This window comes from Nesoenas mayeri (assembly GCF_963082525.1).
Source record: "Nesoenas mayeri genome assembly, chromosome: 31".
Lineage (NCBI taxonomy): Eukaryota > Metazoa > Chordata > Aves > Columbiformes > Columbidae > Nesoenas > Nesoenas mayeri.
This window is the reverse complement of record NC_137567.1, coordinates 707,515-724,509: the sequence shown is the minus strand read 5'-3', so window position 1 is coordinate 724,509 and position 16,995 is coordinate 707,515. Positions and strand designations below refer to the sequence as shown.

At 50.9% G+C, this 16,995-nt stretch overlaps 1 protein-coding gene across 1 annotated transcript; it reads right to left on the bottom strand.

Annotated features, from left to right (window-relative positions):
• Positions 1-707: 707 nt before the first annotated feature.
• GMIP (GEM interacting protein) lies at positions 708-16,122 on the bottom strand (the record flags this gene model as incomplete). Its single annotated transcript, XM_080361322.1, has 21 exons — positions 708-1,159; positions 2,457-2,571; positions 3,908-4,202; positions 4,613-4,809; positions 4,892-5,029; positions 5,108-5,296; positions 5,538-5,677; positions 7,027-7,125; positions 7,250-7,336; positions 7,516-7,637; positions 8,033-8,223; positions 8,586-8,723; positions 9,372-9,560; positions 9,958-10,038; positions 10,448-10,558; positions 11,333-11,397; positions 11,622-11,747; positions 12,343-12,406; positions 12,549-12,621; positions 12,705-12,798; positions 16,101-16,122. The coding sequence occupies 21 exons, from the start codon at positions 16,120-16,122 to the stop codon at positions 708-710; spliced, it is 2,988 nt and encodes a 995-aa protein (XP_080217448.1).
• Positions 16,123-16,995: the final 873 nt, after the last annotated feature.

The following is a 16,995-nucleotide window of genomic DNA, read 5'->3' as shown; positions in this document are numbered from 1 at the left end:
CTCTCACTTTCTTCCTAATCTCCAGCCTAAATTCAAGTTTAAGCCCCCTTGTCCTATTGCGAAGTGCCTGGGAGAAGAGCCCAATCCCCCCCTGGCTCTGACTTCCCTTCAGGTGGTTCTAGAGAGTGCTGAGCTCACCGCTAAGCCTCTTGTCCAGCCTAAACAAGCCCAGCTCCCTCAGCCTCTCCCTGTGGGGCTTGTGTTCAATCCTTCCCCAGTCTTGTTGCTCTCTGGACCTGCTCCAGCACTTCAGTCTCTTTCCTGACCTGAGGGGCCAAGAACTGAGCACAACACTCCAGGTGTGGCCTCCCCAATGCAGAGCACAGGGGGAGCATCACTGCCCTTATCCTGCCAACTACACCATTTTGGATCCAGGACAGGACACCACTGGCCTTCTTGGCCACACTGGTGGCTCATGTTGAGCTTCCCGGCCATTAGTCCCCCCAGGTCCCTTTTGGCCACTCTGTGCCCAGCCCGGAGCGCTGCAGGGGGGTGTCGTGGCCACAGTGCGGGACCCGGCATCGCTCACTTGGCTTTGTTCCTGAACAAAACCCAAACCCCAGGTTAACTCCAAGCCCGCTGGCCTGCGTGGGGAACAAAAACAGGTCACTTTTCTCACCCTATCGCTATTCCTTTGGCCAGCAGACTCAGGATTTCAGTCGCCTCTCCCTTTCCATGTCTTATTTTCTGTTCCCCTTGGGGTTTCCCTACAGATATGTCCCCTGGTTGATCTCCTCTGCTCTCCCCGCAGTCCCCACGCTCTCCGGAGGATTCTCGGGTGGCGCCAAAGCCTCGTCGCCTCTGAACTTGGAGACGATCCGCGCCGTTTCCTGCGTGATCTCGAAGCGCTTGAGCTGCTGCCGCCCTCCCAAGCGCTGCCGCGGCGCCGCGGTGTCGCCGTCCCCGCTCCCGCTCTCCTCCGGGACGCCCGTTGCCGCGGACCCACCAGTAGCGCCGCTTTCTGTGCCGGGCTCGGTCGCCACGTTGGTTAACGCGGTAGCCCTGGGGATGGCCGCTTTTATTTTCCCCTGCGGTCGGATGTATTTTACAGGTTGCCGGGTGAAATGGCACCTGGGTTGCGTTGCTGGGACCGCGTCCGAATCGCCGTCTGTCTTTTCCTGTAGCTCCTCCCGCTCAGAGCCGACGCTTGTGTTCATGCCTGAACCAAAAAACAGGCAGTTGTGTTAAAACACTGAGACCAGTTTACTACAGCAAACAATTTTAGCCAACAACCTCTTGTCCTGTTAGAAAGGACATCGAAAACCCGCGTTAATAGTCTAAAACGCCTCCTTCTAAGGCAGTTTGGGTTCCTCCTGCCTCAGGCAAAGCCAAGCCCATTCCTGGGATTGTTTTTGCTGAGTTTAGGTGAAAATATTCAATACTGAACTGCAGGATGTGAATTGCCGTACTAACAGTATTTAATAAGTGTCTTCCAGATCAAGACAGTGATGATGAAACCAGATCTGGTGCCTGATAACTTCTTCGAAGTTGATGTCTTTAACCCACAAACAGTGGTCATGAGATGCACTTGCACCATTTTTCCTGCCCTGGGAGATTGTTGTGACAAAATGAACTTAATGAACTTTTCAAAGGATGGTCCACTGATTAAGATTAATTACTCCCGTGTATATATGTACATATGTGTATATATATATATATATATATAGATATAGTAGTAGTAGTGATTAATTAGATTGTATTGATAGATTGTATTGATAAGGTTTAAGTATTCAGTGAATGGCATATTATAAGGGGTGGGATGTCCTGCTTTTGTTAAAAACAAGTTTCTCTTTTAGTGAATTTGCCTGTCAGCTAAAGCTTCATATTAACTGCATTTTCCTGCAGAACCAGACACATGTTTTGGTAAACCTAGCAATGGAATGCAAACTTATTGATAAGCATGGATGGACATCTCACAAGAGGGGCGACGAGTGACCAAGAAACTGACCAACTGTGTATAACATCCCATTCACGTGAATACTTCATATAAAAGTGAGAGATCACGAGGCTCTCGTCCCTTTTTTCCCTTTTGCCTTTGCTTTTTCCCTTCTGCTTATGGCCAACGTCAGGAGAGGACCTTGCTAGTCGTCCCTGCAAACTCAGGCCTAATGACAGACTGAATCCAGCTCCGGTTGGCTGCAGAGTCCAGTCCAGGACTTCGGGTGCCGGTTCTGCAGTTGCTGAGACTTTCAAGGTTGGTTTTGTATATTTTGCATTATTTTCTCTATTCTTATTAGTAGCATTAGTAAAACATTGTTAATTTTTCCAACTCTCTTCTCTCTGTCCTTCTTTCCCTCCTGATCGCCTGTGCTGAGTGGAAGGGGGGAGAGGGAAGGGCAAAAAGAGGGTAGTGAGGGGGTTAACAATACATTTGCCAGGGTTTTATTGTCACCCCACAATCTTAACCCTCGACAACAACCCAAAGAGTGTCCCCGGAACAACGTGGCTTCATTCACCTAAAGCATCAGCGCTCGATGGGATGTGGGCTCCCTCCAGAGTCAGCTCGTCCACGGCTCCCCTGCAAGACGAGTCGTCACGGTCGGTGGTTAAACCACGCTCGGAGGAGACATTCTGTTGGGAAAAGTGGTTATACAAGACTCTTATTCGACGTGAAGACACCGTCAGCTCCCACGTTACCCCAAATGCTGTTGGAGGAGGGAAATGCTTGAGCTGAAACGCCTCGCTTTGTCTGAGATGGTGAGTAACGCTTGGGGAAGAGGGAGGGAGCTCGCGGAAGGAGAAATATGGCTTGAGAAGTGCCAACTGCAGACCCAAACGCCACAGAATTCACCCCAAAACGCGGCCGTGTGCTGAGATCGATTCCTGCGTCCTGCCAGATGCTGAAGTCGCCCATTTCAGAGCAAAAAGGGGAAACATCAAGCAAACCGTGATGAGTAAAGGGTGAGTAAAGTGCCTGGGAGTCACAGGTGGGATGGAGCCGGTGTGAGTTTGCACAAGCATCAGGTCACCCGGGCACAGGTTGGGTTTATTAACAGCAAAATGAGAGTTTGCCCATGGAAACTACTTCACTTCGTTAAGGTTTGTGACACCTCCTATGGAATCGGGTCACGCTGCAGAACGTGTGTAAAACAGCTTTGAAAATAGTCAAAGGAATAGTTGTATCTCCAAGTGCCTTCCGCGAAGGTTTATTGATCCTATAGGGAGTGAGTTGTGTCTGCCCCGGTGATTTGATTTCGGCTCTAATCACGGTAATTCTAATTTCTGCTTCCTCAGTGAACTGGAGCTGTAAGGAGAGTGGCGTTGTGTGTGGCTGTGGATACGAACACGCGCTCTCGTATAGAAACACCCCGGCTCAAAAGGAGGTGGCGGAGAACCCCCAAACCCAGCTTAACTTTAGGTAAGTCGTTTCTTCTTTCTTGCTCATCAAACAACTGTAAAAAGGGACAAAAAACCCCACATGACCCAGCTCTGCCTATTTGTGTTTTTAAAGTGAAATAGGGTGAGGAAAGAGTTGTGAATTTTGGGGAGAAGGCAGAACACGCAGTGACAGGGTCTGTGGCTGCTTGGGGACAGAACTGGGGGTGTCACCGCAGCATCCGCTGGCTCTTAAACACACGTCGCTGCTTCCAAAGCCATGGAGCTGTTGGCAGAGAGAAACAGCAGCATCCCAAGCAATTTAGCATGGAGAAACCTACATGGGATCTAAACCACATGGAGCAAAACCACCACCCAGCACGGTCCGAGCAGCTGCTGAGTGATCTGCAGCTTATCACCGGTTTCTCCTCCCGCTCCATGTGCAACAGGCTCTTGCTCTTTCCCCTGGGAATAACTCTCTGAGATCAAACGGGTTTTGTTCTCGGTGAAAGAAGTTCTCTTTAATTGCTCATCCGCCTTCCCGGCTCTACAGCAGGGTGAGTAAACCCAGCTCGGTGTCTGGGAGCTCTACCTCTAGGCTCGCGTTCTGGGCCACGTCAGGGCAATGAGGTCCTTCATCCTTTGCCGTCGACGCTTCTCCCGAGGGATTTTCGCAGCCGAGGGACAAGGAGGACGGCAGGTCGTCCATCCCGAACACCCTCTCGTAGTTCTGAATGAGGAACTCCACAATCTGGGCTTGGTAGCCGGAGTCGACAAGGCAGGACATGGAGCCGTCGCTCCCGGCGCCCGGCCGGAGCAGAGTCGGCCCGAACACAATGCCCAGGTTGTTTGGGGACATCTTGTTCTCTTCGTATTTCTCTGCCACCCTGGGGGAGGGAAATAGGACCATTAGGGGCTTCTGGTTCTCAAGCCGGATGGAACGCACCAAAACCCCCATTTTTCTGGGAGAGAACCCCCATCTTTTCTGGACAACAAAGCTCTGCTCTGTGCAGCGAAACTCCCGAGGAAAACCTCAGCATTTGGGTGGATCTGTTCAGAGCCGGGTGCATGGGGCTCCATTCCTCCTATTCCTTGAACTCTCGCTTTGCGCTTTGCGAAGCGTTGTCACTAAGGACCTTGTGCTCCCTCTCAGTCGTTCAGAATCGCTGCAGGATCATGTTTTACCCTCCTCATCTGCATCGTTTGGCTGTCACGGAATCCCCGACGCTTTCCTCAGGAGGAGAACTCAACGGGGACCTCCAGGAACAACCAGCGCGACAACCGCCGCGCTCCTCACCTGTACAAGTGCGCGATCAGGTGCCGCAGGGTGTTGTAGTTGCTCCCGGGCAATTTGCTCAGCAAGTCCTTCATGCTCTGGACGGGATCGGCGGGGACACCCGTGCGCTCCGGCTTCTCATCCCCGGGTTTCTGCAGCTCCTTGGCGAGCGCGATGAGGTCGTTGTAGAGCTGGGACAGCAGCACCGGTGCCGAAAGCTGCAGCGAAAGGGGAGGGAGAGGGCGCGTCGCTTCATCCCGCTGACACGGGGAACACGGCAGGATGAGGTTTGGCACCCACCTCCTTCAGAAAATGCTTCAGGACCCCCGTGATGTCGTGGGGGGAGTGATCGGAGAGCTCCACCAGGCTCCGGCCGTTCTCAAACGCCTGGCACAGCTTTTCCACCCGCGCTTTGGAGCCGCTTATCCGATAGATCCCCTGTGTGGTCCGGATGGGGACGGGTCAGGAGTTTGGGATACGGAGAGGAGAAAACCGAAGCGAGAATAACCCACTCACCTGCACCCCGAGGGCACGGGCTTCGATTTCCGAGGTGCATTTCACCACGATGAAGGGAACTTCTTCTGGGAAATCTCGCGGCACCTGCGTGAAGTCGACGCCGAACAGGGGGACTCGGTTGGGCAGCTTCTTGTGGCCGCAGGTGATGAGCAGGTTCTCCAGGCACTTCTTGTGGCAGGCCAGGCAGCACTGCAACAGCAGCATTGCCCCAGTTACGGGCTGGTTGTGGTGAACCGGGAGGATTCCTCCTGTACCCTCAACCACCAACATCCCACCAACCCCAAGAGGGTTTTTCCAGGTGAGCAGCTTTACTCAAACACCGAAAAATGCGCTTTTTTGTAATGCAGGGAGGCATAGAAAAGCCCAGAATGTTACAGAGGTCGCTCCTTCGCATGGAGGCGACGGTGCGACGGTGTTTTCCAGCCCTCACCTCCTCGCACTCGAAGCCGCTGACCATGAAGGTGTCGCACTCCCTGCACTTGGACGGGCCGCGCAGTTTCCGCAGCCGGTGGGTCTGCGCCGCGCCGGAGAGCGGGACGTTCTTAAACTGCTGCTGGGACGTACCGTTTTCTGCAGAAACAGCGTTAAAATCACGGTATCACAGTATGTTTGGGATTGGAATGGACCTCAAAAGCTCATCCAGTCCAATCCCCCCATGGAGCAGAAACGCCCAGGTGAGGTCGCACAGGAACGTGTCCAGGTGGGTTTGAATGTCTCCAGACAAGGAGACTCCACACCCCCTGGGTACCTTGTTCCAGTGTCCGTCACCCTCACTGAGAAGTAGTTTCTTCTCAAATTTAAGTGGAACCGCTTGTGTTCCAGCTTGATCCCATTACCCTATGTCCTATCATTGTTTGCCACCCAGAAGAGCCTGGCTCCATCCTCATGGCATTCACCCTTTAGATATTTATAAACATTAATAAGGTCACCCCTCAGTCTCCTCTTCTCCAAACTAAAGAGCCCCAGCTCCCTCATTCTTTCTTCATAAGGGAGATGCTCCACTCCCTTCACCATCTTTGTTGCCCTACGCTGGACCCTCTGCAGCAGTTCTCTGTCCTGCTGGAACTGAGGGGCCACAGCTGGACACACTATTCCAGATGTGACACACTATTCCAGATGTGGTCTCACCAGGGCAGAGTAGAGGGGAAGGAGAACCTCTCTGACCTACCGACCACCCCCCTTCTAATCCCCCCCAGGTCCCATTGGCTTCCTGGCCACAAGGGCCCAGTGCTGGCTCAGCCCACAGCACCCGCTGTTCCCAGCTGGTCTCCCATCCAAGCACTGACCGGGCCCGACCCTGCTTAGCTTCCCAGATCAGATGGGATGGGGCGTTCTCAGGGTGCTATGGCTGTATAGATTATATATATGTGTATATATATATTCCCCAAGTATATCCTGATAGTATCTGAACTAAAGGGCAGAGCAGAGGGCCAGGAGGACCTCTCTGACCTACTGACCACCCCTTTCTAACCCCCCGCCAGGTCCCATTGGCTTCCTGGCCACAAGGGCCCCGTGCTGGCTCATGGTCACCCTGCTGTCCCCAGGACCCCCAGATCCCTTTCCCCTACGCTGCTCTCTAATATGTAATTTCCCAACCTTTACTGGACCCTGGGGTTGTTCCTGCCCACATCAACACTCTACACTTGCCCTTGTTAAATTTCAGCAGGTTATTCCCCGCCCAGCTCCCCAGCCTGTCCAGGTCTCTGATGGCAGCACAGCTCCCAGTGTCCCCACTGCTCCAACTTGGTGTCACCAGCAAACTTGCTGACAGTCACTCTATTCCCTCATCTAAATCGTTAATTAATATATTGAATAATACTGCCCCCTGAGGCACCGCACTAGATACTGGCCTCCAACTAGAATGCACCGATACACGAGCACGGTTACCACCCTGTGGCTTGAAGAAGCGCACCGCTCACCGCTTTCAAGGGTTTGCAGGGAATCCCTCTCTTCAAAATCATCCGAGGAGGACACGGTGCTGGTGGACGGAGCTTTCAGCAACTTCCTATTAGAGTTTCCTTGAGAGGAGAGAAAATACAAGCTATTGTTCTCATCCTCGTGATGCACAAAGCGGGGCTGCGTGGTTTATTCCCCCTTTCAGGCTTTGGGGCGATATTAGGGGAGAAATTCTGCGGCTCCCACCTGGGCTGGAACTGGGAGAGTCCAGGGACCGGGATTCGCAGCTGCCCCCGAGACTTTCGGTGTCGCTGCACAGGGATTTGTTCACACCTGCGGGAGGTGGAGACACTTACAGACCATCCCCCGGCTCCCCCCAACAAACAAAATCCATCAATATTGTCAATATTTCCTCAGCAAAGCCTTAAGAATTTGAGAACCTCCCCATTTCGTTGGCTACAAATCCCGAGGCTCGAGAGCAAATCGCGTCGTGTTGATGAAATTCAACCTACTCTGCTCATCGTTGGCGTGGAGCTGCTTTCTGGGCCGATCTTCTGACACGTTCGCGTCCTTTGCTGCAGGAGAAGCGCCGCTGGGATGCAGCACCATCTTCTTTCTACCGCTGGGAGGGGACCTGAGAAGAGATTGCAAAGGATTTTGCGGCGTTTAAGAATAACAGGTGATATCGCATCACCGAGGTGCCTTAGGGGCAGCTGCGACAAAGCCTCCATTCCAGGTAGAAGCTTTTGTAACAAACACTTGGACAAAAGCAGGAAAACAAATTAGTTCGGTGTGATTTCACCTCTTCTATTTGCAGGAAAGATCTAGAAACCAGCACCCAAGTGAGAAGAGAGCGAGCCAAATGACAGAAAGAACCGAAGGGCCACGGTACGGAATCGCTGCTGTTCTGAAATCAGCCACCGCAACGCTGCTGGAGACTTTATAAGTGTGTTTTAAACCCTTTCGTTGTTCTGTTGTTGTATATTCCTGACCTTGCAGCTAGGATGGAAGTTCTCTGCTCTTTCGTACCTCTGCCCCCCGGGAGCGAGCGGCTCGAACTCAAACACCTCCACGTGCACGTCTTTCTTCTGCAGGGCCTGAATGAACTCCAGGTACTTCTCACCCGCTTTGTACGGCTTGCAGACCTCATACAGGTACTGGTAGCCCAGCGGAATCTGTTCCGACTGCGTCTGCCGCTGCTTGAACATCCTCAAAGTGACCTGATAGGGAAAGAAATAGAAAATCATCATTGTTAAGCAAAGCCCGGGAGCTTTTTCCTCCCTTGGATCTTCACGTGTCTTCAGTTTTTCGTTATCTAACTCGTTATCTTGATAGTTCTACTTAACACGTTGGATAAATGTCGCTTGTGTCTTGTTCTAGGATTTTGTCCGCTAGGCTTTTTCGCTGGATGTGTGTCCTCAAAGCTGTTGTGATTGAACAAGTGATTATACATCTGAGATGTATTTGGTAGCAACGTCCAAAGCAGTTCCCTCATTTTAACCGCTTTAGAATGGTCAGCAATGGTGGAATCGTGAAGAGCCTGGAGGTCTTAGAGAGGAGAAATTCGGGAGCCAACACGTACCCACGTCAGCACCTCGTCCCCTTGGTAAATGAGCTTCCGGACGTGGGAGACGATCCGCGCTCGCACCTTCTCCAGCTCCTGCCGCCGAAAGTTGGCGTCGCCAATGCACGTCTTGTACAACGCTTCGGCCTCCTGAACCTGAACCGGAGCCAAAGAGGGAGAAATGTCACCGGGACGGCGGGAAGATGCCGTAAGGGGGGACACAAACCCGCCAGTGTGCTGGTTTTGTTAAAACAAGTTTCTCTTTGCCTGTCAGCTAAAGCTGCGTTTTCCTGGAGAAGCAGATACATGTTTTGGTAGCCATAGCAATGGAATACGAGGTTATCGATAACGATTGACGCACATCCCGTGAGAAACAGGTGACCAAAAAACTGACTGACTGAGTATAACGTCCCATTCACATTAATATTTTATATAAAAGTGGGAGATCACGAGGATCTCATCCCTTTTCCCTATGGCCGACATTAGAAGAGGACCTTGCGACGCGTCCCTGCGAACTGAGGCCAAATGACAGACTGAATCCAGCTCCGCTTGGCTGCAGAGTCCAGTCCAGGACTTCGGGTGCCTGCCCTGCAGCTGCTGGGACTTTCAATATTGGTTTTGTATATTTGATGTTATTTTCTCTATTCTTATCAGTAGCATTAGTATAACATTGTTAATTTTCCCAGCTCTCTTCTGTCTGTCCTCCTTTCCCTTCCATAATTAGTGAGGAGATGGGGTTAACAATACATCTACCACGGTTTATTGTCACCCCAAATCAAACCTCAACAGCACCGAACGTGTCACCTTGGCTTGTGCCTCCTCGCAGGATCGACGGCGCTTCTCCAGCTGCTTGTTGGCGCTGCCGGCGTTGGCACCAGTGGTGTTCTGGTGCTCGTCCTCCGCCCTGGCGCTCAGCAGCTTGGCTTTCTCCAGCTCCTCGCAGCGCTGCGCGTACTGCAGGCGCGACTTGCGCAGGGACGCCAAGGATTCATTCTTGGGTAGAAAAACAAACAAGTTTGGGGTGGGAAAGAAACAGGCTGAGGTTTGAAAAGACCTTTTGGGAAGCGCGGTGAGGAAATGGATGTGATCATCCCCAAACTAAAGTGGTTTCTCCTTGTTTTCAGATGGAACCTCCAGTCCCATCATTGGGCACCGTGGAGGAGAGTCTGGTCCATCCTCGTGACCCCCACCCTGAGATATTGATCACATCGATAAGGTCCCTCTGGGCTGAACAGACACAACTCTGTCCTTCCTCATCAAAAAGATGCTCCAGGTTCTTCCTCCCCAACCTGTTCTGTTGTCTGGGGTTATTATTTAGTACCTCTTGTCCATAAACATTTATTTTGAGTCTTTTGACCCGCGACCGGCACAAAGACCAGGCCCATCTTACCATCCTCTTTTGCTCCTTTGTCCACTGATCTTTGAATTCCTTCCTCCATTTCTCGATTTCATTTTTCTTGGCCGACAGAGGCTGCAGAGGAAGAGTTAAGACAGGAACAGTTCCTCACGAGGAAGAGCGTCTGGCAGGTGAGGACACAGCATCGGAAAGCAAAAACCTTGCAAAACGCTTCATTCTCCCTTAAACTCGACGTGCATTTCCTTCCCTTAAGCTCAGCCTGCGTCGCCTTCCCTTAAACTCAGCCTAGGTTTCCATCCCTTAAACTCAGCCTGGGTTTCCATCCCTTAAACTCAGCCTAGGTTGCCTTCCCCTAAACTCAGCCTGGGTCGCCTTCCCTTAAACTCAGCCTGCATTTCCATCCCTTAAACTCAACCTGCCTTGCTTTCCCTTGTCCCCCCCACCCCACGGACCAGCAGGAATCACTTTATTAGGTCTCCATGATCCTCCAACATAATTTTTCCACAACATTGTCCATAAATACCTGATAAAACTCCTTCTGCTGCAGCAACCCCACCGTCTCGCCCGCGAAATTGCCCACCTTGATGTCGTGCTCCAGGACCAGCGTGTAGAGCGCTCGCAGGGGCATGTTGTGCTGCACGAACCAAGAAAAGCCAGGTGTGATATAACAGGTAATCACCACCGCTTTCCTAAATCAAAGACATTTTGGTAGCGGGAGAGTTTGCGCTGGTTAAACACGGGGTTATTTTGGACAACGTGGCGACTGGAAGCAGAAAAGCTTTATTGCAGCATTGACATCCTTCTATGTAATTTCTGAACGATAAGCCCGTAGAAGAAGGAACTGGTCCAGCAGTGGGACTTTTAGGAAGGTTTTAGGGGTGTATTTGGATTTAAGCCGGGCTTTAAATTGTTACAGAGGTTCTTCTGCCCCTCTACTCTGCCCTTTAGTTCAGATACTATCAGGATATACTTGGGGAATATATATATACACACATATATAAATATATATAGATATATATATCCATAGCACCCTGAGAATGCCTGATCTCGTCTGATCTGGGAAGCTAAGCAGGGTCGGGCCCGGTCAGTGCTTGGATGGGAGACCACTGGAATACCAATGGTACCTGGGGGGGATTCGAAGGGGGTAGTCGTTGGGTCAGAGAGATTCTCCTGCCCCTCTACTCTGCCCTTTAGTTCAGATACTATCAGGATATACTTGGGGAACATATATATATACATATATATAATATATACAGCCATAGCACCCTGAGAACACCTGATCTCATCTGATCTGGGAAGCTAAGCAGGGTCAGGCCCGGTCAGTGCTTGGATGGGAGACCAGCTGGGCAGAGTTGGTGCTGTGGGCTGAGCCAGCACTGGGCCCTTGTGCAGAAAGACCCGGTTGTACCTGCTGGCAGATGGCGTTGCGCCCCGACTCCGCGATCTTCACCATCCCTTTGGCGAACTCGGTCTCTGGAAAAGGGGCAGAGCACATTAGACTCCAGATCCAGGTTGGTTTTGTCCAATCCAGAGGCTGTTCCGGTCAATTAGAATCATTCAGGGAGGGAGAAATTCTAATTCTGTGGCTTTATCTTAATGAAAAAGCAGTGAAAAGGGTTGGTGCTTGGCCCGATTCTCACTGTTTTGCTCATGTCTGCGTGTTCTCGGCCGTGATGTGTTTTTAAAGCTGGACTCACCGTAGCTCAGGCGTTTCTCCATCCAGCTGAGCAGCTCTTTGACGTATTTACACCACATTTTGGCGTATTCCAGGGCGGCGTCGATGCCGCCTTCACATTTGATCAGCATTTCGTCTGCCTCCTGAACTGCAACGGGATAAATCCGGATTCAGAACAGCGCAAAGCTGAAGGTCCCATTGGCTTCTTGGCCACAAGGGCCCAGTGCTGGCTCAGCCCACAGCACCCGCTATTCCCAGCTGGTCTCCCATCCAAGCACTGACCGGGTCCGACCCTGCTTAGCTTCCCACATCAGACGAGATGGGACGTTCTCAGGGTGCTATGGCTGTATATATTATATATATGTATATATATGTGTTCCCCAAGTATATCCTGATAGTATCTGAACTAAACCCTTTTTCAAGTGCAGAGCAGAGGGGCAGAAGAACCTCTCTGACCTACTGACCACTCCCCTTCTAATACCCCCAGGTCCCATTGGCTTCCTGGCCACAAGGGCCCAGTGCTGGCTCATGGTCACCCTGCTGTCCCCAGGACCCCCAGCTCCCTTTCCCCTACGCTGCTCTCTAATATGGAATTTCCCAACCTATACTGGACCCTGGGGCTGTTCCTGCCCACATCAACACTCTACACTTGTTCTATTTCATTGCATTTCTCCTCCCCAGCCTGTCCGGGTCTCTGATGGCAGCACAGCTCCCAGTGTCACCCAGTGCCACAGCAAGGTTACCTGTTATATCTGCCGGCACTTGCCTCTCTGAACTGGTTTTGCTCTTGCAGGAATTTTCATTCAGCTGTGGGCAGAAAAGCAAAAAGAAGAGGAAACCACTGGGAAAAAATCTCATATTTCTCACCAAAATATCAATCCAAACAGCAAAAGCCTGAGTGTTTTCACTAATATTATCTGCTCTGTCACTGATTTCAGCTTTTTCCTACCGGAACACTCTCTTTTTCTGTGATCAGGTCTGTGTCGGCGCTGGCAGCATCACCAATGAACATATCAACCGCCCTGGATAACGAAGAAGAGCGCAATTAAAGAAACGAAGGTTGTAGCGACCCAGGAAACCATCTCTGCCCCGTTTCCCTACGCACGCGTTCCCGATGGAGATCTCGATGGCATCCAGGCTCCGGAATATCTCGCTGTACCGCTTCCTTTGTTCGGGTGTCCTCTCTTGGTTGTCGAGACCTGGGGATAGAGAAGAAATGGGTTCATGGGATCATCCAACCCGGAGATCGACAGGTAGTAACGTGCACAGAAAATGTCTCATTCCTTGTGTGTGTCGCAATGTTCGTTGTGTATCCATCTCAATATTACACGCGTCTATTTATGGGGATGATATACGTTGCGAAATGCCGTATCTCGCGCAGTCCCCGGCGGGTACAAATTATTATGATGCAAAATATAGAGCGGATTTGTCCCCACGTGGCTCTGTGAACCCTACACACGCCTTTTACACGTGATTATTGATGCCGTTCGTCTCACTTTCCGCTGTCATTGAGTCCTGAAACTCAAATCAACTCAGGCCGGAAGTTGCTCTAAAGAAAAAGGGGAAAGAAAAATCCAATTTGAATCTGAAACTGGGTGCAAGCGGTAAAAACAAAAGAAAACATCACTCTTCTTTGTCCTTTTGACATTCCAGGAAACAGGATGTGGTTGATTGACCTAAATATAGAGTTTCTTCGCTGTTTTTGACGGGGCGCATGTTCTTGCAGACGTTACTCAAGTGAGAAGTCGGTTTGTGTCTCCTTTATTTCTAGATGCCCTTGGGCCTTGTTTTGGTCCTGAAAAACATTGATTTTCTCTCTTTTTCTAGCCGGGTAACTATAATCAGGTCAACCCGCTCAACATTTCCCACCCGCTGGGTGACCCAAGACGAACGATTCATCAAACACCTCATCCCACTTTTTCTATGAGAGACGCAAATTGTTCCTAATCGGAGCCGTAACAAGCAAATTGGAATCTTAATCATCCTTATTAATTCATGTGAGCTTTAATTTCTCATTTAGAGCAAGCGGGGGATTGTACGACAGGAAGATGCGACTCAACCGGAGCTGCGCTGCCGAGGGGCGAAGCGAAACGTCCTCCTTCTGAAAGCAGAACCTCAGCTTCTCACGAGTCTTTTGTTCCGCATCACTAAGGTAATATATGTAATTAACAGCCAAAAGGTGGAAAAATAGGACAGGAAACATTCCCCTTGCTGGTGTTATTCTCTGCGTCCTCACAAATTTAAACGCGGAGGAGCGACGGCGCCGATTTGACTGTTTGAAATCGAGAGGCTTTTTGGCACGTGCCAAACGATTCTTGTCCGTAAATGAATTAATCTTTAAAGCCCTTTGCAGAGCATTCACTGCTGGGATATCGGAGCAGGACACTCACGCTCTGCCCTTTGCCCGCGGCCTCATTTATAAGCGCAAGCTGCGGTTTAAAACCAGTTATCATGTTGGGCAAGCCAACTGGATGGCTGATCTACAATCTAACTCTTCTGGGGGTTGAAAACCATCTGTATTTCCTGAGGGTGAACTCTTATTCTTCTTATCTTAGAAAATTCCGGAAGAAACAATCCAGTGTTGGCACTAGACCTGCATCCCAAAGGAAACCGCGATGTGATGAACCAGCTGTTACGTTGAGTTTTGGAGGGACGAGACTCATCTCATCGGTATCATGGACCTTCTGGAAGGCTCTTGACTCTTCTCCATGGAGATGGAGCTCCTGCAATGGTGGGTGCGCAGAGCCCGGGGGGTGTTTTAGCAGGAGAAGCTCTTGTTGTGCCGTTCAGCAGAAGCAACACTTCCCCTTGAGCCGCGGTTACCGCAAAATGAGTAAGTGCCACAAACCCGGCCTCGGCGGGGGCGCCGTTGCTAAAGCGCGGTAGCCGGTAGCGCCTTCCTCTTCTCTGCGCTCGTGTTTCGCAACGCAACGTCTCCCGATTGTGCAGAAAAGGACTCGCGCTTCTTAGCGGCGTGTGGGTCAAACCCTCCGCTTGCTGAGCCGCTCGAAGCAAACGGGGCCAAATAAGCCTGAAAACTCCCAAATTGTGTGAAATCCAAGGTATTCCTCAGCGAGACTCCGGTTACAGCGCAGGCGCTTAGATCGGCATCCGGCTGAGGAATAAGAGTGTAATAATAATACGAATATAATATAATCCAGTATAATATAATTCAAATCCCTTCGCAACCGTCTTGCAAAACCAAGAGCGCAACTTCTCTCCCCACCTCGCTGGAACGAAAGCTGAATTTACAAATCATCTCGTTTTGAGGAGGTCGGAACAGCTACCGAGCAGCATCACCCGCAACCAACAGGAAACGCCGTGGGGGTCAGGCGTCCTGAATTAGCTGTGTGTATTAACGAGGGGATTAACGAAACGCGCTGTGGGGAGGAGGAGAGTTGCCACTTCATGGAAACTTTGCACTTCATTAAAAGGAGGAAGTTTGTGTGCTGCGAATCTGTCCGACGGCAAAAACCGAGCGCGGGCGCGTTGGTTTGCAAGAGAAGGACGAGGTAATTGCCAACTTTGGGGGAAAATACTGGTAAAACTTGATAGATGGCAGCCCCCCGCAGCTCTTTGTTAATGAACCTTGCTTATTAAATAAGGAAAGTACAGTCCATTACACTTCTGGCTGTTTGTTGAATATTAAGAATAAGGAAATGGTAGCGACGGTAAGAAGAATTTAGACTGAGAGTGAAACTCAGCAGATCCCATAATGGAAAGCAGTAAAACCACCTCCCAGTTAACAACAGAAGGGTGAATTTAGGACATTTAAAGGCTAAATAATAAGCCAGATGAAAAGAATTTACACTGGTCATCTTGGTTTCGCAAGAGCTGTCAAATAAACCTCCTTAATGGATGCGATTGGGCCGATTTCTCGAGGGCGTTTGGCTTTTACAGTCACATCGCATTATGGGTTTTGCGGACGAACATCAAAATGCGTCTTTAATGAGCACACGGGGTTGTTTCTAGAGGGGTCTCAGAGCAGATTGCTGCGTTTTGGTGGGTTTATGAAGTGATTTGACTCGTGTTATCGCCTCTCCTGGTAAAGATTTGCAGAGCGAGAACTGAACCAGCTCTTTGTTCTGGAGGCCATAAGAGGAAAAGGGGATCCACAGGTACAGACCAAAGGGGATGTGGAGCAGAACCTCTCCAATTCCAACTGATTACACTCACCATTGAGTTGCCGTTGAAAACAAGGACTTAAAGCAAGTATTTTCCAACCCCCGATTATGTAGGAAGAAGCGCTGCACCCTCTGCTTCCCCCAAAAAGGGGGTTTGCGCCCTTTCCTCTTATACAAGCGCACAAATGCATCGAACGACTTCATCTGTCAGAGGAAGAGACCGAACGGTCGTGTTTTCAACGCAAACCCTGGTTAGAGGAACTTAAAAGCTATTTTCTAACACCCATATTTCCTCCGCGGCGCACAGGCCTGGGGTAAATCCAGCCCCGAAAACTCGCAGGACAAGCAGAAAAGGTTGTTTTAATGCCACCACGTACCACTCGCTTCTGGGTCTCCCATGGCCGAATCGTCAGCGTTTTGCCCCGAAAGCAGCAGAATCCCGAATTACCCAGATCCCGAATTCCTCGCTCAGACGGGACCTGAAGAGCTTGTCCGGAAGCCCATGTGGGCGAAGCCGACCTGCCCCAAATAACCAGCAGAAATTCGGTAAGGCGCCGAATCTGCTTCCTGCAGCCGCGCTTCCGCGGAAGGAAATCGCATTCGTTTGCTGTGCGATTTGCATAACTCTGAGATGTGGTAATTGGTGAAGAAACGATGGGTTTTGAGTCTCCCGGCCTCGGCGCAGCGCTGATTTTCAACTTCTCAAGAACCACCCGCGTTTCCAAATGTACCGAGCGAGCCGCTGGAAAACCAGGGTGAGGGAAAAGGGGCGTTGGGTTGAAATTGGGGCCAGAAGGAGGGAAAAAATGACCATTTTGGGTGCGATGGTGGTTTCTTGCTCTCGCCGTGGGTGGCAGAATGCAACCCTCCCTCCCTACTTCATCATGGAAGGAGTAGACACATCTCTGCTGCTTCATTTGATCCCAGAGCCCCTTGGCCATTAAGAGAGAGAAGAGGGAGCACTGAGGTGCTAAGGAGCCGCTGGGCACCCACAACCACTATGGGGGATGTTTGGAGGCTTCGGGGGCACCCACAACCACTATGGGGGGTGTTTGGAGGCTTCGGGGGCACCCCCAGCCAGTGTCGGGGTGCAGAGAAGCTTCAGGAATGCCCACAGTCAGATCTGATCAGGCTATAAAAACGGGACCCTTGCCGAGACTCGTCCCCTTTGCGGATCTATTGGAGCACGAGTGAGATGCCACCAAGACCCCCCGGGATGGAGACTCCGCTTGTTTTGCCACCACGGGTGTGAGTAAATTAACCCTCGTAGGA